The 27,176-nt window shown below is 36.5% G+C and overlaps 1 protein-coding gene across 1 annotated transcript; it reads right to left on the bottom strand.

Annotated features, from left to right (window-relative positions):
* Positions 1-1,575: 1,575 nt before the first annotated feature.
* On the bottom strand, positions 1,576-27,176 carry samd1b (sterile alpha motif domain containing 1b). The gene is made up of 7 exons (XM_062032422.1): positions 26,196-27,176; positions 15,242-15,446; positions 14,972-15,087; positions 5,538-5,574; positions 5,332-5,449; positions 2,778-2,892; positions 1,576-2,679 (listed from the first exon to the last, which is right to left on the bottom strand). The coding sequence occupies exons 1-7, from the start codon at positions 27,003-27,005 to the stop codon at positions 2,533-2,535; spliced, it is 1,548 nt and encodes a 515-aa protein (XP_061888406.1). The 5' UTR covers positions 27,006-27,176; the 3' UTR covers positions 1,576-2,532.

The raw sequence follows: 27,176 nt of genomic DNA, 5'->3' as shown, positions 1-27,176 counted from the left end.
GAACATTTAAGTGTAGAACATATGCAATTGCATGCAATACAGTTTTCTCTTAAATTTGAAAAAAAAACCCAAAAACATTTAGCCAGAAAGTGCTTCATCATTTCCAGCAAGCCACGCAAAATAATGTTGCGGACCACATGAATGAAGTGGCCTGCCTGTAAAATAATGTGGTGGGACCATATAAACCAGGGGTCCCCAAACTTTTTTACCCGGGGACGGCATTGGGTTAAAAAAGATTGGCCGGGCTGTATATATATATATATACACAGTTGGGGTCAAAAGTTGACATACACTTGTAAAGAACATAATGTCATGGCTGTCTTGAGTTTCCAATCATTTATACAACTCTTATTTTTTTGTGATAGAGTGATTGGAGCACATACTTGTTGCTCACAAAAAACATTCATGAAGTTTGGTTCTTTTATGAATTTATTATGGGTCTACTGAAAATGTGACCAAATCTGCTGGGTCAAAAGTATACATACAACAATGTTAATATTTGGTTACATGTCCCTTGGCAAGTTTCACTGCAATAAGGAGCTTTTGGTAGCCATCCACAAGCTTCTGGTTGAATTTTTGACCACTCCTCTTGACAAAATCGGTGCAGTTCAGCTAAATGTGTTGGTTTTCTGACATGGACTTGTTTCTTCAGCATTGTCCACACGTTTAAGTCAGGACTTTGGGAAGGCCATTTTAAAACCTTAATTCTAGCCTGATTTAGTCATTCCTTTACCACTTTTGACGTGTGTTTGGGGTCATTGTCCTGTTGGAACACCCAACTGCGCCCAAGACCCAACCTCCGGGCTGATGATTTTAGGTTGTCCTGAAGAATTTGGAGGTAATCCTCATTTAAAGCACCAGTTCCATTGGCATAATACCCAGAGCATAATACTACCACCACCATGCTTGACGGTGGGCGTGGTGTTCCTGGGATTAAAGGCCTCACCTTTTCTCCTCCAAACATATTGCTGGGTATTGTGGCCAAACAGCTACATTTTTGTTTCATCTGATATCACATCGACAAAGATAAGACCTTCTAGAGGAAAGTTCTGTGGTCAGATGAAACAAAAATTTAGCTGTTTGGTAGCTGTTAAACATGCGGACAATGCTGAAGAAACAAGTCCAAGTCAGAAAACCAACAAATTTAGCTGAACTGCACCAGTTTTGTCAAGAGGAGTGGTCAAAAATTCCACCAGAAGCTTGTGGATGGCTACCAAAAGCGCCTTATTGCAGTGAAACTTGCCAAGGGACATGTAACCAAATATTAACATTGCTGTATGTATACTTTTGACCCAGCAGATTTGCTCACATTTTCAGTAGACCCATAATAAATCATAAAAGAACCAAACTTCATGATTATTTTTTTTTGACCAACAAGTATGTGCTCCAATCACTCTATCACAAAAAAATAAGAGTTGTAGAAATGATTGGAAACTCAAGACAGCCATGACATTATGTTCTTTACAAGTGTTTGTAAACTTTTGACCACGACTGTAGCCTGATGAGCGCGATGATATCACGTTATCGATGGGAAAATGCATTTTCATGATTTGCCTGAGCAGCTAGGAGACACCGAGAGTAACAAGCGGTAGAAAATTAATGAGAAAGGACAGATTTTTAAAAAAGGATAAATAAAAAATACATTAAAAAATATATTATAATTTTTTTTTTACCTGGGACTTCCCGCGGGCCAGATTTTAGACGCTGCGGGCTGTAGTTTGGGGACCCCTGATATAAACGATACATAAAATAATTTGTTAGGCCACTTAAAATAAAAAACAATGTGGCAGACCACATAAATGTTGTGGGAGGCCACTTAAAAAATGCGGCGGTCCACATAAATAATGTGGCATTCCACTTGAAATAATGTCGCGGCCCATAAAATGATATATCAGGCCACATAAATGACATGGAGGGCCACAATAAATGATAAGGCGGGCCACATAAGGCCTTGAGTTTGACACCTGTGGTCTAAGATAGCGAATTAATAGTTGATACATTTCAGTATCCTGCAGTGGAGTTGTCCACCACTGCAAACTACATCAACACACTGCCTGACCGTGTCAATCACACCTATCGTTGTAAATGCAGACCTTGTGATAAAGTACCAGCTCCGGTACTGTATCGCATTAGACTGAGCCTAATGACGTGTCAATCTGATTAATTTCTAATTTGCTGCCTCTCAATCCGACACGCTCCATTAAACATCCCCCCTCGCAGAGACTCTCAGCGAGACGTGCGCCTTTCACAGCATCCAAAAATCTACTCGGCACCGTGCACAGATATGCCAAATAGCTTGAAGGTCGTCTGCAAGTTCTCACTTTTTAACATCAAAGTCAGCATCTGTGAACGCCCATGAGAAAAACCGCGCACACTTTGACTGAGAAACGGCTGTAAAAAAAAAACATGTTGACTACTTCTCATATTGGTGAGACATCTTTTTTCTGTGTATTGCCACTCATTGAGCAGAGAAGGCCCTGGAAGTGTTTATGCATGTGTGCGTCTGTTTAAATATTTGACTATTGCGCGTATTCATGTACAGTCGTCATCCTCAAAGTGAGTTTTTTGCAAAACCTTCACATGGTGCTCGTAGATCTTGAGGGCGGGGCCCAGTTTGATTGACAGGCCAATCAAAACGTCATTACGCTGCATTAGGAGAAGGGACTTCCCATCGATTTCCTAAGGCAGAGAGCAAAAGCCATGTAGAGATGCGTTGGACACGTGTACTGTCTGCCTGTGGCGCTCCCTGCTGGTGACGAGAGGAGATGCGGACTCACCTGCGTCCCAAAGGCAGCGGCCTGCTCGGGGAAACCGGCGCTCGTAAAATAGGAGACCACATCAGACACGGTCCAGTTTACTGGGCTCCCGCTGGCCCCTTCCATCTTAATAAACCTGTTAAGATGAGCAAGAGAGGCTTCCAATTCATGACTTAAATCAGGGGTGTCAAACGTACGGCCCGAGGGCCGGATCAGGCCCGCGGGATGAGTTTGCTAAGTATAATAATTACCCTGAAATTTTTGAATGAAAAAAACTGCTGTTCTAAATGTGTCCACTGGATGTCGCAATAGCAGTTCTTTGTATCTTTGTAGATGATGCTACATATTTACAAAATAAACCACATGATGTTAGTACATCAGTCAAGGAAAATGATCAAACTACATAAATAACATACTGTAATTTGATTTTGATATAATTCTTTTATCTTGATGGATTGAAAATTAACACCAATGAGTTGACTGATTATCACATAATTTATTCAGAAAATATAAATAACGACAAATAAAGTATATATACTATTAACCGCAACAGGTAATTGTTAAAAAAAAACATTATGATTTGTACAATTTCAGAATGTGCTTGTTCTCTTTCTAAACAAAGAAAACCATCTGAAGTTGTTTTTATTTTTAAGTTATCGTGCCGTGATTTTACCAGTCCGGCCCACTTGGGAGTAGATTTTTCTCCTTGTGGCCCCCGATCTAAAATGAGTTTGACACCCCTGACTTAAATGAATACAATTAAACATAGGAGGATAGTGAACACCTGAAGGGCTTATTTGTGTCATCGAACAATAGAAAAGTGTCTCCAGGCTCCTAGTCTTCTTATCACTATCACTAGTCATGACTCCTGCTAGTCAAAACACTGGGCTGCACGCTTCCACACCTCAATTTTTATGGCGGCGGTAATCAGGGATTCCAACGAGGTAAAAAAAAAAAAAAAAAGATAATTGAAAAATATCAGATGAGCGTCAAGGGGCTTTTGGAGGTTCAGAGGGCATCGCCCCTTGTAGTTGAAGAGATTTTACCATTTTAAGATGCTTTGGAAGGCATTTCCTACATGCACTGAACAAAATATAAATGCAACACTTTTGTTTTGCTCAAAAATCTAAAACTTTTACTATATACACAAAATAACTATTCCTCTCAAATATTGTTCACAAATCTGTCTAAATATGTGTTAGTGAGCATTTCTTCTTTGCCAAGATAATCCATCCCACTTTACAGGTGTGGCATATCAAGATGCTGATTGAACAGCATGGTTATTGCACAGCTGTGCCTTAGGTTGCCCACGATAAAAAGCCACTCTGAAATGTGCAGTTTTATCACACAGCACAATGGCACGGATGTTGCAAGTTTTGAGGGAGCGTGCAGTTGGCATGCTGACTGCAGGAATGTCCGAGTTTTTGCCCGTGAGTTGAATCTTCATTTCTCTACCATAAGCTGTCGCCAAATATTCTTCGGAGAATTTGGCAGTACATCCAACCGGCCTCAATACCGTATCACAATATGGAACCTGCGTACCGCTAACAGTTTGAGACCCACTGGGCTCGGTTGTAAGAAGAGTGAAATTCCGCTAAATAGAGGACATCTGGGATCCCTGTAATGCACACTTTTCGGGCTTGTGGAAGTGGCGTGCATGTGTGAATAGGGTTGCGCGATAAAATTATACTAATATATATCGCGATAGACAATATTACTAAAACATGTTTGGTTGCGCTATCTTGTTGTCCCGCGGTTGATTATTTACATAGAGTGAAGAGAATTTTTTTAAAATGAGTGGTGCAGAGAGCGAGGAATTTGTCGAAAAAAACGGACCCTAATCAGACCAAGGCGCTCGTTATCAGTAACACCAAACCACCTTAACCGCGCTCACTCTTGAACACGGCTGGCACTAAACATGCATAAAATAGTTCTTCTTAGGATTCTCTGTGTTTACATTTTCACACTTTACACAATTTGTTACACCTTTTTAGGCATTAGTTCTACCGTAAATTAAGGACTATAAGCCCATACCTTTTTCCTATGCTTTGCACCATGCGGCTTTTCTTAGAAACTGTATTGGGTGCGGCTCATATACCGATGCACTCTGTCGTCCGAAAGAAAAATGTTTTCCCTTTTTTTTTTCACCTTTAATTCAAAGAGGTTGTTGTTAAGTGTTCAATGTGATTTTAGAATTGTCTTTACATTGCTTGAGTGTGTTCCATGGTAAAGGGATTATAATCAGAGGAAGGTTACATTTAAAATAAAAAATATTTACATTTAAGATATTTTTCTCCCAGTCCTTATTTTTGATGGATCACAAAAATATTATTTTTATTATCGATATCGGCCGATATAAAACACATCATGATACAGTTTTTCGCCATATCGCCCAGCCCTATGTCTGGATCTTCATTCCTGCGGTGAATACTCTACCTTTGATGACTGCTTGTGTTTGATTAATGAATGCATACAGAAATAGTAATAATAATATTGCAGTCTTTCACTATTCAATATGTACCTTGTGGGAATTTTTCCTCAGTTTTTTTTACATGTGACTAAAGACTGTGCTTACCCTCCATTGGTAACGCCACAATTCATCCCGGGCTCTTCAGACAGGCCGTTGTCTCTGGGGGAGGCGGTGGGTGTGAGCAGGCAGGAGGACACGCCCACTTCTGTCTTACGCTCAACACCTAATCGCAAAAGAAAGGGAGGCTAATATCCATTCAAAGTACACTTTAATCAACACACATCCATCTTGAGAAGGAGCAAGGAACTCACCGTTAAAGCCCGACTGGGCGTCTTCGAGCGAATCGATCTGCATGGAAAAATATTTTTTTAAATGAAACCAATGAACAAAAAGTTGGCACCTGTTATAAAGGGTGTCACTGGTAAACGGATGCTAATTTGACTGTTGGGGTTAGGATTAGTACTGGTTGGCAGGGGATCAAATACTTATTGTACTCACATATCGTTTAGTTTAATTGTAATAATATAATTTTATAAGAATATAATTGATAATATAATTCTATTTAAATAAGCTCTTATTTGTCTGGATTTTTTAATTTTATTTTGTGTCTATTACAATTTGTCTCCCATTAGTTATTTTCATAGCTTTACACAATATATAGTTTAAATTTATATAACAATATATATATCACAATATATTATTTGTATGTAAATTATAGCATAACCATTTCAAAATGGGTTACAAAGGCTCTTAATTTGGCTACTGACATATGCAGTGACATATTGCGTCATTTCTGGTCATTATTTTAGTCAACTTGCTAAATTTACGGTTTTAAATCTGGTTATAGCTACACTTCTGTTAAAATGTATAACTTATTTTTCTGTTGTTTGGATACTTTCAGGTGATACTACAAATTGAGTTAGTTACAGGGGCAGTATCGGTCTTACCAGTGCTGATACTGATTCTTCAAATTTTCAAGCTCGATCAATAATTCAATTTTTATCACAATCAGACAAAAACACAGGATTGCGTCGAACAATAGCAATTAAATATAAACATTATTTCCTACTATTGGCTCTGATTTGAATCCATACGGTTTTTGCCCTTAGAGTCATCCTTGTGTCCACGGACTTATTTCCTCAGTTTGTAAACAATAACAAAACCTACAAAAAATATTGTGATAAAAAAATTATTGATCTAATCACTGTACTATCGACCTTACATTGATACTATACTTGGTATCATTATTGTTATCTGTATCAATCCATCCACCTTTGTTTCCATTAAAGAGCCCCAGCCTGCGGTTAGTGTGTAGTGTAGCCTGTTGAGCTATTCCTCGTCCTCCAGTGATAATGCTACTTGTTAGAGCCATAGTTTATTTGCCGCCATGGTGGCGAGGATTGTTGACTTCGAAGTGGCTTTGCACTGTAGAGGGACATTAGCCGCTAGTGAGAATGCTACATTGCGTTGAGGAAAGCCTTCGTTCACCTGTCGCTCTCAAATTTGCGGGATACAGCTAGAATGTCATCAACATGCATTATCACGATATCACGATAGTATTAAAAGCGTCCTTGTCGGACAAATTTATATTAGTTAGTTTAGTTTATTATTTCTTCGGTCTGTGGTCAACCAAATAATACAACAGTTTTACATCCATGAATTCATAAATTGACAATTTTACAGACCAAAACTCACAAATTCAGCAGCGGATGACATCATTGTGATGCTGCCCCACTTGTTTGCTTAACGACAATAACTGAAATGAATTGCTGACCTACAGTCCGATACACTGAACTCATCATGACCCAATGACACACTAGGTGGATCTATTCCACTGTAACTTTCAATCATTATTATTTTTTTAAATTGACACATTTCATAATGAAAAAAATAATTTGCAAATATTTTCGGTAACACTTTAGTATGGGGAACATATTCTAAGTAACAAAGACTTAATTTAGAGTTATTTGGACACTAGGGGAACATATAAGGGTTAGGGTTAGGGTTACTGTGAAAATAACATAACATAATAAGCAATAATTCTGAGGTTATTGAGGGTAGACTCTTAGTTAATGGCTTACTGGTTGCATAGTAAGGCCATGCAGAATAAGGCATTAATAAGTACTTAATAATGACTAATTAAGAGACTATATATTACTAATTTGCATGTTAATAAGCAACTAATTGACTCTTAGTTAATGGCTTACTGGTTGTATAATAAGGCCATGCAGAATAAGGCATTAACAAGTACTTAATAATGATTAATTAAGAGCCAATATATATCTAATTTGCATGTTAATAAGCAACTAATTGACTCTTAGGTATTGGCTTACTGGTTGTATAAAAAGGCCATGCAGAATAAGGCATTAATAAGTACTTAATAATGACTAATTAAGAGCCAATATGTTACTAATTTGCATTTTAATAAGCAACTAATTAATGGTGAATATGTGTTCCCCATACTAAAGTCTTACCATATTTTCATATTGACATAAGATAACCCTTTATAATGCACCTTTACTTGCTTAAATAAATCTTTTCTCTTTGTTTTAGGAAAGCTGTCCATGAGTCAATATGAAAACATAAGGACTTCACTTGTAACCTTCTAACTCTGAGCGCCCTCCCTGGTACAGCCTTGTGTACTGCAGCTACTGTGTTCTTTATTTATTTATGTTTTGATACGGCAATACATTGCAATAATACATACATCTTGCTGATAACATTTTGTATGGTTCCAGTTGGATTTCCCAGAAAGTCATGCTGCTGGTATAAGGTCTTTGAAATCGAGTGTTACAATAGAATTGAACATGACTTCATTGGTTATTTTGAAGTATCTTTTTAGGGCCCAAACACCAAGCTGTGTGAAGGCCAGATTATACTTTTTTTATTTTTTATTTGTTGACCTAAACCAGGGGTCGGCAACCCAAAACGTTGAGAGAGACATATTGGACCAAAAATACAAAAAACAAATCTGTCTGGAGCCGCAAAAAATTAAAAGGTCTTATAATGAAGGCAACACATGATGCAAGTGTCTATATTAGCTATATTAGCCTACTATCAAAATGACTATGTGTTGCTGGCTGAAGCAAATCTTTGTTGACAGAAATGTTGAAATGTAATATTTATTCTACACATTTTTACAACATTAGAAACCATTAATAAATCAGAGGCTACTCGGAAGGTGAGATAACTCCTGGATATTACTGGCTTTTAATGGCCAAAGGTATAGATGTGTGTGTCCAAGTTAAAGGAAACAATAGATTTATTACAATCTTTGGCAAGCTAGGTAATGTTTGCTGTGGTCTGGAACAACATGGCACACAAACAACTCTCTGAAATGCAGCCAATATTACATACACATAATGTGTCATGAGACATGCAAAACTAAATTATATACAAAGAAGATACAAGTAAAATATAATAAATAAGCTCAAATATACCTACAAATGAGGCATAATGATGCAATATGTACATATGTACCATCTTGAACTCTAACTTATAATAAATAGTTCACCCCTATACAATATCCTACCCTAATACCCTACTGTGCAAAATTACCCTTCGAGTGCAATACATCCAAACACTGATTGTTATCACTCCGGTACTCTTGTCTTGTTCTATACATTGTACAGTATTTTGTATATTGTTTTGTATATTGTACAGGATTGCTTATTATTTTTATTGTATAGTAGTCTATTTATTTCAATTCTTAGCTTTATCTTTATTACTTCTTGTGTAATTTATTTTTATCCCATATTTGTTCCCACTACCGCACCTTAAATTGGAGTCCTTAATCTCGTTATATGCAAATATAATGACAATAAAGTCCATTCTATTGTATACAGCTAGCCAATGTCAATGACATCAACAAAGCGCACCTTTGTGCATACACGCACAGCATAAAACATTTGGTGGACAAAATGAGACAAAGAAGGAGTGGAAGATTTGACATGTAAACAAACTGTTGCGTCACAGTCCACACTATGGTGAGTTCAAGAACCGCCAAAATTAGTAGGACAAAACGATGTTCACCAAATACTCTCATCAGTGAAGCATACACACAAACATATTAAAATGTGGGCTTTCTAACAATTGGGAAGGTTTGTGTCATGTTTGTCCTCAAACAAAAACCATGCTAAAACCAAAAAAAAATGTCCCCATCTTTTTCCATTTTCAATACTTTTTAAAAAATGCTCCAGGGAGCCACTGGGGTGGCACTAAAGAGCCGCATGTGGCTCGAGAGCCGCAGGTTGCTGACCCCCGACCTAAACATTGGCATACGTCTTGTATCGTTTCATGTTTCATGGACTCTTGAGAATGTCGAAGAGTTGCCATGTCAAATAAAATCCGTAACTCCTTTGAAGGCGCACAGTTTTAGCATTTCTCATGCTAGATGAGCTTCATGGCCCTTTGGTGACAACCTGAAATGACCTAATGTGTCTTTGATGCGCTCAGACGTATAGATCTGTAATTACACATTGGGGATCCCGCAGATGCAGTGAATGTTAGAAGTCCCAGGTATCTGAAAAAGTTTCAGACATAAAAGTTCTTAAAGTCCATCCATCCATCCATTTTCTACCGCTTGTCCCTTTTGGGGTGGCGGGGGGTGCTGGAGCCTATCTCAGCTGCATTCGGGCGGAAGGCGGGGTAGACCCTGGACAAGTCGCCACCTCATCGCAGGGCCAACACAGATAGGCAGACAACATTCACACACTAGGGCCAATTTAGTGTTGCCAATCAACCTATCCCCAGGTGCATGTCTTTGGAGGTGGGAGGAAGCCGGAGTACCCGAAGGGAACCCACGCAGTCACGGGGAGAACATGCAAACTCCACACAGAAAGATCCCGAGCCCGGGATTGAACTCAGGACTACTCAGGACCTTCGTATTGTGAGGCACATACACTAACCCCTGTGCCACCGTGCTGCCTTAAAGTCATAAACATTAATATCCATCCATCGTCTTAGAGGTTGGGTTGCGAGGGCAGCCGCCTAAGTAGAGAAGCCTAGACTACCTTCTATCCAGGTCTAGCTCCTCCAGGGGGATCCCGAGGTGTTCCCAGTCCAGCTGGGAGACATAGTCTGCCCAACGTGTCCTGGGTCTTCCCCAAGGCCTCCTATCGGCCGGACATGCCCTACAACACCTCATTAATATAATTGTTTTGATTTTCAACGCTTAAATCTCTAGATAAACTTTGGATCTGTCCATACACATACATTTTTTTTTTAATGTTGTATGCCCTTTTTGTCAAAGAAAACCCAGTTTTTGATGGCAAAGATACAATCTATGCAATATTCTTGCACGCACACACTATTTTTGTAACCAAAGAAGTCTTATTTCACTACTAACTTTGCAAAATTAGTTTTTATTAGATTAGATGAGCTTCAAGAGGTAGTCACCTGAAATGGTTTTCACTTCACAGGTGTGCTTGAAGCTCATCGAGAGAATGCCAAGAGTGTGCAAAGCAGAAATCAGAGCAAAGGGTGGTTATTTTGAAGAAACTAGAATATAAAATATGTTTTCATTTATTTCACTTTTTTTTGTTAAGTACATAACTCCACATGTGTTCATTCATAGTTTTGATGCCTTCAGTGACAATCTACAATGTAAATAGTCATGAAAATAAAGAAAACACATTAAATGAGGTGTGTCCAAACTTTTGGCCTGTACTGTATATTATATCATCTATACATTGTCAATATCGCGCAACCGTACTTCAGATACTAAATACATTTAAAGCTAATGGGATCAAAAAACATTTAATAATGACGTTATCAAATAAGTTTTGGTTCTATTTATCATATCATATCATTTTCACAATGATTTTTATGAAAGATTAATTAGTCCCTTCTTTTTGTTGTTATTTTAGTGTACAACCTGTATTAACAATATGAGAGCATATGAATTAAAGTTACAAAAATAACCTCTAAAGGCGTCAAAGGCCACTGCACGTGACTGCAAGGAATCGATACCGGTACTCAATGGTCCCAATTTTTGGTACTTTTGTGTGTGTTCATGTGTTAATCAATGTTATTTAATTTCTTTAATAATATTTATTTTGTCATTTAACATTTAACAGTGACCTGATAATAAATGTGCCACCCAGTTTCTATATTTTGTTCTCTTACACTTGAGTCTCATTTGCAAGCATGCATTCATTTCAGTTTGTCCGAGGTGTGTTGTCGTGGTCAGGAAGTAGTCTCTGCCATTAAGATTAATGTGTCAGTCCTGTCTTTTTTTAAAAGCTCTACACGTATTGTACCGTGTTTTCCGGACTATAAGGCACACCTAAAATCCTTTTTTTCCCTCAAAACTCGACAGTGCGCCTTATAACCCGGTGCGCCTAATGTAAGGAATACATTTGGTTACGCTTACTCACCTCGGAGCTATTTTATTTGGTACATGGTGTAATGATAAGTGTGACCAGTAGATGGTAGTCAAACATAATATATAGGTGTAGACTGCACTATGCTTGCAATATGTCTCAAGTAAACAACACCAACATTTTAAATGTTCCATTGAAAATATAGAACATTACATACAGCGCTCAAAAGTCTATCAAAAGGTTTTAGTACGACTTTGGTAAGCTATGAAGATGCACCGCTTGATAGATTGTCAGCGCATTCAACAAACGAGTATTATTATGGTGTGTGTATAAGGTAAGACATTATCTGGCGTTTTGTTTCCCAATATTATGCAACAACAACTTTTCTTACCTTCTGGTACCCGCTGATCTGCATTTGGGATCTGCATAAGTCCTGAAAAATTGCATGCGTCCGCGAGTCGATAAGCTTCTTTTTTCTGTATCTACTTGTTATGGGACATTCATCCTCCACTGTTGCCATTTCTAATATAAAGTAGTGTAAAGTTCTTACTTATATCTGTCAGTAAACTCGCCATGTTAAAACATACCGGTGTAGTGAGTTTACATTATTCACCTAAGGAACTTTAGTTATTAGAGAGTTTCGTTCGGACGGTTTTTCATGGGACACATTTCCTGTGTTGATTCCAGGTGAGGAGATGTTGCTCCGTTATTGATTTAAGTAAAGTCTGAATGTCATTAAAAGAGTTAGCTCCATCTTTTGACACTTCTTCCACTCCCGTCCTTGCACGCTACACCGCTACAACAACACCCCTGATTGTAAATAATGTAAATAATTCAATGTGATTATCTTGTGTGATGACTGTATTATGATGATAGTATTTATGATAGTATATATCTGTATCATGAATCAATTTAAGTGTTACCATTTAGTGGTCAATTGTACGGAATATGTACTTCACTGTGCAACCTACTAATAAAAGTCTCAATCAATCAATCAATCAAGACGATGCCGAAGGTGAGCCACGTAAATAAGACCGCCCACAAAACGGCGCATCCTGAAGCGACTGTCAGAAAGCGGCTTGAAGATGATCTGTAAAACATAATCTATGCAACATTTTGACCAAAGAACCACCATTACATGTTATGTAGACTACAAAGAAGTGTTTTATATTTAGAAAAAAAAAAAAAAAAAAGACTCCTTTAATGCGCCTTATAATCCGGTGCGCCTAATGTGTGAAAAAAGATCAAAAATAGACCATTCATCGGCAGTGCGCCTTATAATCCCTATGGTCCGGAAAATACGGTACTTGTTACACACCAGCTGTTTGCTAATCAGTAGCATGTATATGGCATAATAAATGTAAATTAGCATCGAGCTAATGCAATTTTAAAAGTGGAGCCTTACTTTCAAGTGTTTTCAAACAGGCTACAAGTACGCCTGTTTGCCTGCCAAGTGCTTGAGCCGGTGCCGAAGAGTCTGCAACCAAGGTATTGAAATGTTACCTGTCAAAATCGCTCATGACAAGTTGTGTTTATGTTTCCTGTTGCTCTGTTTTTGGTATTGTTTCCTGTGCAGCGCTCTTTTTTTTGCCTTCCTTCTCTGCCAACTTACCTATAGCTTGTGTGCTGCTTCTCCTCACGTGTCCTTGATTAGTGATTAGGTGGCTCACCTGTCCCTTATCCCTAATTAAGAGGGTTTACCTGCCAGTGTCGCCTTCCTTGCGACACTACTTCAATGACTAATGGTGGTGATGGTTTGTCTTTAGATTTTTGCCTGCCTAGTCCTAATTAAAATACCTTCTCTTCTGCAATTCGCTTGTCGTCACTGCATCTCAGGCTCACACCGCCAGCTATTATGACAGTACCGTTTGAATTTACGTGAATCGGTACTTGGTATTGCTGACAGAACATGGTCGGTATTTATAAAAGTAACTGGTGCCCATCCCAATGTATATTAATCCGGTGTTTTTCAAACTTTTTTGAGCCAAGGCACATTTTTTTCATTGGAAAAATCCTGAGGCACACCACAGCCGATTTTGACAGTAAAAAGTCATTCTTGCATTTGTTGCATATAAATTCAAACCATAACCAACCATGCATCACTATAGCTCTCGTCTCAAAGTAGGTGTACTGTCACGACCTGTCACATCAAGCCGTGACTTGTTTTGAGTTTTTTACTGTTTTCCTGTGTGTAGTGTTTTAGTTCTTGTCTTGCGCTCCTATTTTGTTGTTGATTGTCATGTCATGTACGGACGTACTTTGTGGACGCCGTCTGCTGCTCCACATGCTGTAAGTCTTTGCTGTCGTCCAGCATTCTGTTTTTGTTTACTTTGCAGCTAGTTCCGTTTTAGTTTCGTTTTGCATAGCCATCCCTATGCTTCAATACCTTTTCTTAGGGGCACTCACCATTTGTTTATTTTTGGTTTAAGCATTAGATACCTTTTTACCTGCACGCTGCCTCCCGCTGTCGTCTGCATATTGTGATCACGACAAACCATGTTCCCGACATCTACAATGCAATTAGCTACCTGCTGCCACCTACTGATATGGAAGAGTATTACACGGTTACTCTGCCGCGCTCCAGACAGCACAGACTCAACAACGGCACATAATTTGCTGATTATAATTACTAGCTTGCAAAAAATATTTTTAACCCAATTAGGTGAAATGACATAATCTCCCACGGCACACCAGATTATCTCACGGTACACTAGTGTGCCGCGGCACAGCGGATGAAAAACACTGTATTAATCTACTTGCATTCATATTTTCATACACACTACCGTTCAAAAGTTTGGGGTCACCCAATCAATTTTGTGGAATAGCCTTCATTTCTAAGAACAAGAAAAGACTGTCGAGTTTCAGATGAAAAGTTCTCTTTTTCTGGCCATTTTGAGCGTTCAATTGACCCCACAAATGTGATGCTCCAGAAACTCAATCTGCTCAAAGGAAGGTCAGTTTTGTAGCTTCTGTAACGAGCTAAACTGTTTTCAGATGTGTGAACATGATTGCACAAGGGTTTTCTAATCATCAATTAGCCTTCTGAGCCAATGAGCAAAGACATTGTACCATTAGAACACTGGAGTGATAGTTGCTGGAAATGGGCCTCTATACACCTATGTAGATATTGCACCAAAAACCAGACATTTGCAGCTAGAATAGTCATTTACCACATTAGCAATGTATAGAGTGTATTTCTTTAAAGTTAAGACTAGTTTAAAGTTATCTTCATTGAAAAGTACAGTGCTTTTCCTTCAAAAATAAGGACATTTCAATGTGATCCCAAACTTTTGAACGGTAGTGTAAAGCTGCTAAATTATGTGGATGGGACATTATTCTTTACAAAACGCGATGGAAGTTAAATAATTTGGTTTTAATTATTATAATCATGAATAGTGATTAACCTGTGTGTCCATAGGTACCTGATCAGGTGTGGCAGGTGTCTGGTCCACATGTTTACTGTTGCATCGTGATGGGGAAGCACCCAAAGGAGGCGAACACCCAGTCATAGCGATGGGATCCACACCTGACAGCCTCTCTGCACATGTTAACGAGGAGAAGGAAAAAAACACTTGTCACAGATGCTTATAGGTATGATCATTAAAACATACAGTACTGTATGTTAGTCACCAGCCACTTCATTAGGGAAAATACGCACTAAATAAAAGTACTGAGAGGTATAGTGTACACACCTTTGTCACTATGTTCATGCTGACCAGAACTCTCCTCCTCCAAGGCTCTTTGGATTTCACCATCTTCTGTGGCTTTCTCCTTGACACCTGCTGTGGTTGTCATGGCTACCAGGGATGTTGGTCCCTCCTCATTGGGATCCTCCTCTTCGTTCTCTTGCACACCTATTTCACCGGCTGCCTCCATCCGTTCGCTCTCCTGAAGAGCCTGAAGCAATGTGTAAGTTGTCAGAATTGTCTGTTTTGACAGGAATGGACACAACTTTAAGGAGGACTTTGTGCTGCTTCTGTGGAGCAGAAAGTGCAGTTAAGGAGGAAGAACTCACAAGATGGTAGAATTCACACAAAAACTTGAGGGGTACCTTGAGCGCTGTGCAAAAGAGATCGGACAGAGTTGGAGCGAATTTGCGGGGAAAGGTGAGCAAATATTGCTGTGCTGATAGACTCCAACCCCCCAAAAAACGACTATTCAAATTAAAACTGAAGGTGTTTTAACGATGTACAACGGCCTTCCTTTTCGTATGAGGTTTCAGATATTGCACCAAAGAAAGGTGAAAGCGCCAGCACTCTGATAAAGGTGAGAAACACTATTGCAGGGTTTCTCCTTTATGTAGTTGATTGTGACACCACGGGAAAATAAAAGCCGCCACACTTCAAAAATGTGGGTCTTTTACATGAACAATTATTAAAGTAATACATTGTATGAATTAGGGCTGCACGATTTTAAGAAAAAACCTAATTGCGATTCAATTTGCCCTCCATCCATCCATTTTCTACCGCTTGTCCCTTTCGGGGTCGCGGGGGGGCTGGAGCCTATCTCAGCTACAATCGGGCGGAAGGCGGGGTACACCCTGGAGAAGTCGCCACCTCATCGCAGCGATTCAATTTGCGATTTTTATCATTTATACATATAAACGCATTAAACTGCTAAAATAACGACTGAAGGAAGATGTTACTGTTAGACTATAAATCAACATATTCTTGTCTAAAAGTGCCACACATTAGAAAAATATGTAAAAATGTACTTTTAAAAATATTTTGCTTTGTGCAGACAGACTGCGCTTTTGTCTATATCATGCTTTTACACTGAAGAAATACCCGATAAAAACCATGCAGTGTTTATAATGTAATGTAAACATAATATATAATAATGCAAGTGACCATTTAAAAATATATCAACTTTTATTTGTCATTACTGTAGAATTGTTTACTATTGTACTGTAATTGGAAGGTATATAACTTTGTTATCATAAATAAATCAACATCCATTTATACATCCATCCATCTTCTTCCGCTTATCCGAGGTCCGGTCGCGGGGGCAGCAGCCTAAGCAGAGAAGCCCAGACTTCCCTCTCGCCAGCCACTTCGTCCAGCTCCTCCCGGGGGATCCAGAGGCGTTCCCAGGCCAGCCGGGAGACATAGTCTTCCCAACGTGTCCTGGGTCTTCCCCTTGGCCTCCTGCCGGTCGGACGTGCCCCAAACACCTCCATAGGGAGGTGTTCGGGTGGCATGCTGAGCGGATGCCCGAACCACCTCATCTGGTTCCTCTCCATGTGAGTTTCGGCCGTTTGTACCCGTGATCCTGTCTTTTCGCTCATAACCCAAAGCTCATGACCATAGGTGAGGATGGGAACGTAGATCGACCGGTAAATTGAGAGCTTTGCCTTCCGGCTCAGCTCCTTCTTCACCACAACGGATCGATACAGCGTCCGCATTACTGAAGACGCCGCACCGATCTGCCTGTCGATCTCACGATTCACTCTTACCTCACTCGTGAGCAAGACTCCGAGGTACTTGAATTCCTCCACTTGGGGCAAGATCTCCTCCCCAACTTGGAGATGGCACTCCACTCATGAAGAACCATGGACTCAGACTTGGAGGTGCTGATTCCCATCCCAGTCGCTTCACACTCGGCTGCGAACCGATCCAGTGAGAGCTGAAGATCCTGGCCAGATGAAGCCATCAGGACCACATCATCTGCATCATTGGGGCGGTATAGCTCGGTTGGTAGAGCGGCCGTGCCAGCAACTGGAGGGTTGCAGGTTCGATCCCCGCTTCCGCCATCCTAGTCACTGCCGTTGTGTCCTTGGGCAAAACACTTTACCCACCTGCTCTCAGTGCCACCCACACTGGTTTAAATGAAACTTAGATATTGGGTTTCACTATGTAAAGCGCTTTGAGTCACTAGAGAAAGGCGCTATATAAAATATAAATGATTGATTAATTGAAAAAGCAGAGACCTAATCCTGCAGCCACCAAACCGGATCCCCCTACTGCGCCTTGTAAAACTGCGACTTTTATTGAGTAAAATTCCAACTTTTATCGTAATATTGCACAAATGTTCAGTTTTTCTTGTAAAATTTTGACTTGCGTTGATTAAAATTACGACTTTTATTATAATACAGCCAAAATTTTTAAAAAAAATTGTGAAATTGTGAAATTTTTTGAGTAAAATAATGACTTTTGCCACATTATGACTTTTGTCATAATTTTGCCAAGTAAAATTTTGATTATAATATTGCCAAAATGTTAAAGTTTTCTTATAAAATTGTGACTTTTGTCGAGTAAAAGTGCGACTCTTTTCATAAAATTACCATAATTTTAAGCTTTTCTTGTAAAATTGCCAATGTTATTGAGTAAAATTCCAACTTTTGTCATAATATTTCACAAATGTTTGACTTGCATTGAGTACTTTTATTACAATACTGCCAAAATTCTAAGGTTTTTTTTGTGAACTTGTGACTTTTTAACGTGAAATGATTACTTTTTAATGCAAAATGGTGACATTTGTCATCTAAAATTCAGATTTTTATTACAATATCGCCAAGTGTGTGTGTGTTCTTGTATTTTTACCCTTTTTGAGACATCAACAAGGAAAAGTACCTTCCATATGAGGACCGGTGAACAAATTAGGACATAAATCATGGTCCCAATACGGAAAACCATTGCATCTAATAGAGAATGTCTCATTTGGTGGTGAAATCTATCAAAAAAGGAGGGATTTATCAAATTGACTGTGTCGGTTTTAAAAGTGCTCCCCCTCTGTTAAATATATGAAATAACAAGTGTGTGACAGAAATTGAAATGCGCCCCCTTTGGCCAAAATGTATTCAAAAATTAAAAATTAGTATGTATATAGAGACATACTGAAATAACTTAAAGTAAATAATGAATATAAAAAACAATTACAAACAAAAAATTCAAAAACATTTTTTTTACTAAAAGCAGTCTTTTTCCTACAATGTGTCGACTTTTTTCTTATAAAATTGGGAATAATTTCTCATATTCTTTCTGTTTCTGTAATATTGCAATATTTTCTCGTGAAATTATGACTTTTTCATGTAAAACGATTACTTTTTAATGCAAAATGGTGACATTTTTCATAAAATTCTGACTTTTATCACAATATTGCCAATTTTGTTGTTGTTCTTGTAAAATAGTGACATTTTTTAAATAAAATTATGACTCTTTTGCCAGGTAAAATTCCGATTATTATTGTAATATTGCCAAAATTTTACAGTTTTCTTATAAAATTGTGACTTTTGTCGAGTAAAATTACGTCTCTTTTCATAAAATTGCCAAATTGTTAAGGTTTTCTTGTAAAATTGTGACTGTTATTGAGTAAAATTCCAACTTTTATCATAATATTGCACAAATGTCAGTTTTTCTTGTAAAATTTTGACTTTTGTCGAGTAAAATTACGACTTGTGAGATTCCCACTCATTTTTCACAACAAGCGTTTATATTTGCATATTATGTATGTATTATGTTGTACATGTGAAAGGGACAAGCGGTAAAAAAATGGATGGAGGAATATATATCTAAAAAGGGTGGTCCTAAAGAGGTAAGGCATTTTTCGGAGGTCTCAAGAAGGTAACAAATACAAACAAAAAATTCAACACAAAAATAACAACCTAAAAGAAATCTTTTTTTCACAATATGTAGAAAATTGACAACAAGTTCTTATATTCTTTCTGTTTCTATAAATTTCAGTATTTTCTTGTAAAATGATGACTTTTTCATGTAAAATGATTATTTTTTAATGCAAAATGGTGACATTTGTCATCTAAAATTCTGACTTTTATCACAATATTGTCAATTTTGTAGACATTTTTTGAGTAAAATAATGACTTTTGTCATTTTGCCAAGTAAAATTCCGATTATTATTATTATAATATTGCCAAAATGTGTAAGTTTTTTTTATCAAATCTTGACTTTTGTCGAGTAAAATAACGACTCTTTTCAGAAAATTGCCAAAATGTTAAGCTTTTCTTGTAAAATTGCGACTGATATTGAGTAAAATTCCAACTTTTATAATAATATTGCAATAATGTTCAGTTTTTCTTGTTTAATGTTGACTTGCATTGAGTAAAATTACGACTTTTATTATAATACTGCCAAAATTCCAAGTTTTTCTTGTGAAATTGTGACATTTTTTGTGTGAAATTCCAACTAATTTTTCACAACAAGCGTTTTTTATATTTGCATAGTATGTATATATTATTAATGTTGTAAACCCAAATCTTTATATATCTAGAAAGGGTGGTCCTAAAGAGGTAGGCCTTTTTCGGAGGTAACAAGAAGGTAACAAATACAAACAAAAAATAAAAAAATTAAATGAACTAAAGCAGTCTTTTTTTCACAATGTCGACTTTTTTTTTATATAAAATTGGGAACAAATTCTCTTATTCTTTCTGTTTCTGTAATATTGCAATATTTTCTCGTAAAAAATTATGACTTTTTCATGTGAAATGATTACATTTTAATGCAAAATTGTGACATTTGTCTTATAAAATTCTGACTTTTATCACAATATTGCCATTGTTGTTGTTCTTGTAAAATAGTGACATTTTTTGAGTAAAATTATGACTTTTGCCACATTATGACTTTTGTCATAATTTTGCCAAGTAAAATTCCAATTATTATTATAATATTGCCAACATTTTTTAATTTTCTTATAAAATTGTCTTTTGTCGAGCAAAATGACGACTGTTTTCATAAAATTGCCAAAACTTTAAGCTTTTCTTGTAAAATTGCGACTGTTATTGAGTAAAATTCAAATTTTTATCATAATATTGCAATAATGTTCAGTTTTTATTGTAAAATGTTGACTTGCGTTGAGCACAATTACGACTTTTATTAAGTTTTTCTTGTGAAATTGTGACATTTTTATTGTGAAATTCCAACTTTCACAACAAGCGTTTTTTATATTGGCATAGTATGTATATATTATAAATGTTGTAAATACAAATCTTTATATATCTAGAAAGGGTGGTCCTAAAGACGTAGGCCTTTTTCGGAGGTAACAAGAAGGTAACAAATACAAACAAAAAATAAAAAAATTAAATGAACTAAAGCAGTCTTTTTTTCACAATGTCGACTTTTTTTTAATAAAATTGGGAACGTAAAATGATGACTTTTTCATGTGAAATGATTACTTTTTAATGCAAAATTGTGACTTTGTCTTATAAAATTCTGACTTTCATCACAATATTGCCAATGTTGTTGTTCTTGTAAAATAGTGACACTTTTTGAGTAAAATTATGACTTTTGCCACATTATGACTTTCGTCATAATTTTGCCAAGTAAAATTCCAATTATTATTATAATATTGCCAACATTTTGTAATTTTCTTATAAAATTGTGACTTTTGTCGAGCAAAATGACGACTGTTTTCATAAAATTGCCAAAACTTTAAGCTTTTCTTGTAAAATTGCGACTGTTATTGAGTAAAATTCAAATTTTTATCATAATATTGCTATACTGTTCAGTTTTTATTGTAAAATGTTGACTTGCGTTGAGTAAAATTACGACTTTTATTAAGTTTTAACAAAAATTGTGAAATTTTTCTTGTGAAATTCCAACTTTCACAACAAGTGTTTTTTTTATATTGGCATAGTATGTATGTATTATTAATGTTGTACATACAAATCTTTATATATCTAGAAAGGGTGGTCCTAAAGACGTAGGCCTTTTTCGGAGGTAACAAGAAGGTAACAAATACAAACAAAAAATGAAAAAAAATTTTTCACAATGTCAACTTTTTTTTTTTTTATATAAAATTGGGAACAATTTCTCTTATTCTTTCTGTTTCTGTAATATTGCAATATTTTCTCGTAAAATTATGACTTTTTCATGTGAAATTATTACTTTTTAATGCAAAATGGTGACATTTGTCTTATAAAATTCTGACTTTTATCACAATATTGCCAATTTTGTTGTTCTTGTAAAATAGTGACATTTTTTGAGTAAAATTATGACTTTTGCCACATTATGACTTTTGTTATAATTTTGCCAAGTAAAATTCCAATTATTATTATAATATTGCCAACAATTTTTAATTTTCTTATAAAATTGTGACTTTAGTCCAGCAAAATGACGACTCTTTTCATAAAATTGCCAAAACTTTAAGCTTTTCTTGTAAAATTGCGACTGTTATTGAGTAACATTCAAATTTTTAGCATAATATTGCTAAAATGTTCAGTTTTTATTGTAAAATGTTGACTTGCGTTGAGTAAAATTACGACTTTTATTAAGTTTTAACAAAAATTGTGACATTTTTCTTGTGAAATTCCAACTTTCACAACAAGCGTTTTTTTATATTGGCATAGTATGTATGTATTATTAATGTTGTACATACAAATCTTTATATATCTAGAAAGGGTGGTCCTAAAGACGTAGGCCTTTTTCGGAGGTAACAAGAAGGTAACAAATACAAACAAAAAATGAAAAAATTTAATTAACTAAAAGCAGTCTTTTTTTCACAATGTCAACTTTTTTTTTTTTAATATAAAATTGGGAACAATTTCTCTTATTCTTTCTGTTTCTGTAATATTGCAATATTTTCTCGTAAAATTATGACTTTTTCATGTGAAATTATTACTTTTTAATGCAAAATGGTGACATTTGTCTTATAAAATTCTGACTTTTATCACAATATTGCCAATTTTGTTGTTCTTGTAAAATAGTGAAATTTTTTGAGTAAAATTATGACTTTTGCCACATTATGACTTTTGTCATAATTTTGCCAAGTAAAATTCCAATTATTATTATGATATTGCCAACAATTTTTAATTTTCTTATAAAATTGTGACTTTTGTCCAGCAAAATGACGACTCTTTTCATAAAATTGCCAAAACTTTAAGCTTTTCTTGTAAAATTGCGACTGTTATTGAGTACAATTCAAATGTTTATCATAATATTGCAATAATGTTCAGTTTTTATTGTAAAATGTTGACTTGCGTTGAGCAAAATTACAACTTTTATTAAGTTTTTCTTGTGAAATTGTGACATTTTTCTTGTGAAATTCCAACTTTCACAACAAGCGTTTTTTATATTTGCATAGTATGTGTGTATTGTTAATGTTGTAAATTCAAATCTTGATATATCTAGAAAGGGTGGTCCTAAAGAGATAGGCCTTTTTCGGAGGTAACAAGAAGGTAACAAATACAAACAAAAAATAAAACAATTAAATTAACTAAAAGCAGTCTTTTTTTCACAATGTCGACTTTTTTTTAATAAAATTGGGAACGTAAAATGATGACTTTTTCATGTGAAATGATTACTTTTTAATGCAAAATTGTGACTTTGTCTTATAAAATTCTGACTTTCATCACAATATTGCCAATGTTGTTGTTCTTGTAAAATAGTGACATTTTTTGAGTAAAATTATGACTTTTGCCACATTATGACTTTCGTTATAATTTTGCCAAGTAAAATTCCAATTATTATTATAATATTGCCAACATTTTGTAATTTTCTTATAAAATTGTGACTTTTGTCGAGCAAAATGACGACTCTTTTCATAAAATTGCCAAAACTTTAAGTTTTCTTGTAAAATTGTGACTGTTATTGAGTAAAATTCAAATTTTTATCATAATATTGCTATACTGTTCAGTTTTTATTGTAAAATGTTGACTTGCGTTGAGTCAAATTACAACTTTTGTTAAGTTTTAACAAAAATTGTGACATTTTTCTTGTGAAATTCCAACTTTCACAACAAGCGTTTTTTTATATTGGCATAGTATGTATGTATTATTAATGTTGTACATACAAATCTTTATATATCTAGAAAGGGTGGTCCTAAAGACGTAGGCCTTTTTCGGAGGTAACAAGAAGGTAACAAATACAAACAAAAAATGAAAAAATTTAATTAACTAAAAGCAGTCTTTTTTTCACAATGTCAACTTTTTTTGTTTTATATAAAATTGGGAACAATTTCTCTTATTCTTTCTGTTTCTGTAATATTGCAATATTTTCTCGTAAAATTATGACTTTTTCATGTGAAATTATTACTTTTTAATGCAAAATGGTGACATTTGTCTTATAAAATTCTGACTTTTATCACAATATTGCCAATTTTGTTGTTCTTGTAAAATAGTGACATTTTTTGAGTAAAATTATGACTTTTGTCACATTATGACTTTTGTCATAATTTTGCCAAGTAAAATTCCAATTATTATTATGATATTGCCAACAATTTTTTATTTTCTTATAAAATTGTGACTTTTGTCCAGCAAAATGACGACTCTTTTCATAAAATTGCCAAAACTTTAAGCTTTTCTTGTAAAATTGCGACTGTTATTGAGTACAATTCAAATGTTTATCATAATATTGCAATAATGTTCAGTTTTTATTGTAAAATGTTGACTTGCGTTGAGCAAAATTACAACTTTTATTAAGTTTTTCTTGTGAAATTGTGACATTTTTCTGGTGAAATTCCAACTTTCACAACAAGCGTTTTTTATATTTGCATAGTATGTGTGTATTGTTAATGTTGTACATTCAAATCTTGATATATCTAGAAAGGGTGGTCCTAAAGAGATAGGCCTTTTTCGGAGGTAACAAGAAGGTAACAAATACAAACAAAAAATAAAACAATTAAATGAACTAAAAGCAGTCTTTTTTTTCACAATGTCGACTTTTTTTTTTATAAAATTGGGAACAATTTCTCTTATTCTTTCTGTTTCTGTAATATTACAATATTTTCTCGTAAAATTATGACTTTTTCATGTGAAATGATTACTTTTTAATGCAAAATGGTGACATTTGTCTTATAAAATTCTGACTCTTATCACAATATTGCCAATGTTGTTGTTCTTGTAAAATAGTGAAATTTTTTAGTAAAATTATGACGTTTGCCACATTGTGAATTTCGTCATAATTTTGCCAAGTAAAATTCCAATTATTATTATAATATTGCCAACATTTTTTAATTTTCTTATAAAATTGTGACTTTTGTCACATTATGACTTTTGTCATAATTTTGCCAAGTAAAATTCCAATTATTATTATAATATTGCCAACATTTTGTAATTTTCTTATAAAATTGTGACTTTTGTCGCGCAAAATGACGACTCTTTTCCTAAAATTGCCAAAACTTTAAGCTTTTCTTGTAAAATTGCGACTGTTATTGAGTAAAATTCAAATTTTTATCATAATATTGCAATAATGTCCAGTTTTTATTGTAAAATTTTGACTTGCGTTGAGCAAAATTACAACTTTTATTAAGTTTTTCTTGTGAAATTGTGACATTTTTCTTGTGAAATTCCAACTTTCACAACAAGCGTTTTTTATATTTGCATAGTATGTGTGTATTGTTAATGTTGTAAATTCAAATCTTGATATATCTAGAAAGGGTGGTCCTAAAGAGATAGGCCTTTTTCGGAGGTAACAAGAAGGTAACAAATACAAACAAAAAATAAAACAATTAAATTAACTAAAAGCCGTCTTTTTTTCACAATGTCGACTTTTTTTTTTATAAAATTGTGAACAATTTCTCTTATTCTTTCTGTTTCTGTAATATTACAATATTTTCTCGTAAAATTATGACTTTTTCATGTGAAATGATTACTTTTTAATGCAAAATGGTGACATTTATCTTATAAAATTCTGACTCTTATCACAATATTGCCATTGTTGTTGTTCTTGTAAAATAGTGAAATTTTTTAGTAAAATTATGACGTTTGCCACATTGTGAATTTCGTCATAATTTTGCCAAGTAAAATTCCAATTATTATTATAATATTGCCAACATTTTTTAGTTTTCTTATAAAATTGTGACTTTTGTCCCATTATGACTTTTGTCATAATTTTGCCAAGTAAAATTCCAATTATTATTATAATATTGCCAACATTTTGTAATTTTCTTATAAAATTGTGACTTTTGTCGCGCAAAATGACGACTCTTTTCCTAAAATTTCCAAAACTTTAAGCTTTTCTTGTAAAATTGCGACTGTTATTGAGTAAAATTCAAATTTTTATCATAATATTGCAATAATGTCCAGTTTTTATTGTAAAATTTTGACTTGCGTTGAGTAAAATTACGACTTTTTTTAAAAGTTTTAAGCAAAATTGGGACATTTTTCTTGTGAAATTCCAACTTTCACAACAAGCGATTTTTATATTGGCATAGTATGTATGTATTATTAATGTTGTAAATAGCAATTTTTATATATCTAGAAAGGGTGGTCCTAAAGAGGCAGGCCTTTTTTCGGAGGTCTCAAGAAGGTAACAAATACAAGAATGTGTGTGTGTGTGTGTGTGAGTGGGAAAAAACAAGCAAAAGTGAGCAGGTGATTATGCAAATGAGCAATGGAGCGTCACGTACGTGGGCTGGGTCACCAGCTGGCCCATGTTCAGTGTACACGTCACCGACCCCACTTCTCTCGTGCACGCGCCATGCAGAGACCCTCGCAAGATGCGCGCGCGTGTCTTTATTTATGAAGCGGCTTTTTTTTTTTTTTTTTTTTTCCACCCCACGCGCACGTACACACACACTTACACACACACACACGCACTCACACACACGCGTGTACGTGTGATGATGCAAACACATGGGCGCGCGTCGCGCGGTGGTCATTAAAAGCAGCAGACAGCACGCTCGCCCCCGCCAGCGCGCGCATGCACGACCCCCCGGACGTGTCGCCAATGTTAAGTTTATTGTTATGTCGCCCACCTTTTTGTCCTTTGCGAGTCTCCCGCCGGACCCCTCCGCCGTCCTCGCCCCCCGCGCGGGGAGAGTGCAGGCGTTCCCGCAGCGGGTCCTGCGCAGCCGGCCTCTCACCGCCACCTCTTTCTCCATCACCACTTTGACTTTCTCCTCCGAGAGGCGCTCCTGGCCGCTGAGGTAGCCCCAGATCTCTCTCAGTCCGAGCGGCTTGGCGGGGACGGCGACGTCGGGGACGAGGCGGAGGCTCCGCTCGGACGGGTCCAAGTTGGATGCGGGTCTCCCGAGTCCAAGTTTGGGGCGGAGCGGCGCGTTTTGTTGGTGTTCGCCGGCGCATGCCGTGGAACTTTGCTCGGACGGTTCACCGTCCCGCGTGTCCGGGCGGACTTCTGGCGGTCCTGATTCATCTTCTTCCGCCGCCGCACCACCACTCCCGTGAGACTTATTAATTCGCCTCTTCTTCACCGGGCGGTGATCCGGGCTGGGCTCCCCGGAGTCCTCCTCCTGGTCGGTGAGGCTAAGCGCGCTGTCGCCGTTGTTGTTGCTCACAAGATCCGCCGCCGCCGCCTCTTTCTTCCGGCTCTTCCGCTGCACCTTAGCCGCGTTCCGGTACGAGATAGACCCCTTGTAGCTAACTTTCAACACAGTCTGATCCTGGATCAGTTTCTCCAGTTCCGCCCTGGTTCGGTCCGGGTCTGACCCGTGTCGTCGGCGGACCATTCGACAAATCCTCTCCAGGTCCGGGCGCGCTTTCCTGGAGCGGAGCGAGTCGATGGTTTCCAGTATCCACTCCCGGTACTTGTTGTTCGGTCCGGACATGTTCTCCCCCAATAATGCGGATGATGTTCGGCGGGGTTGTTCCTCAAGTGCGACTCCCCGGCTACGGAAGCCCGCTTAGGACTCCGCGGCGTTCCTTTTTTCGCCACAACGTGCGCTTAAGGTGGACTGAAGATGGCGCCCGCTCAACGCCATTTAAGGTGGAATTGTCTC

Source organism: Entelurus aequoreus, linkage group LG22 (genome assembly GCF_033978785.1).
Source record: "Entelurus aequoreus isolate RoL-2023_Sb linkage group LG22, RoL_Eaeq_v1.1, whole genome shotgun sequence".
Taxonomy (NCBI): Eukaryota; Metazoa; Chordata; class Actinopteri; order Syngnathiformes; family Syngnathidae; genus Entelurus; species Entelurus aequoreus.
The sequence above is the reverse complement of the archived record's forward strand: the minus strand, read 5'-3'. Positions and strand labels throughout refer to the sequence as shown.

Bases quoted from the DNA above. Each gene is read 5' to 3' on its own strand.
- samd1b (XM_062032422.1), bottom strand. From the start codon at position 27,005: ATGTCCGGACCGAACAACAAGTACCGGGAGTGGATACTGGAAACCATC. The intron at 15,088-15,241 runs GTGTGTACACTA...TAACATGTGCAG, and splicing joins GCATGAACATAGTGACAAAG to AGAGGCTGTCAGGTGTGGAT. The intron at 2,680-2,777 runs GTGAGTCCGCAT...TCTCTGCCTTAG, and splicing joins CCGCTGCCTTTGGGACGCAG to GAAATCGATGGGAAGTCCCT.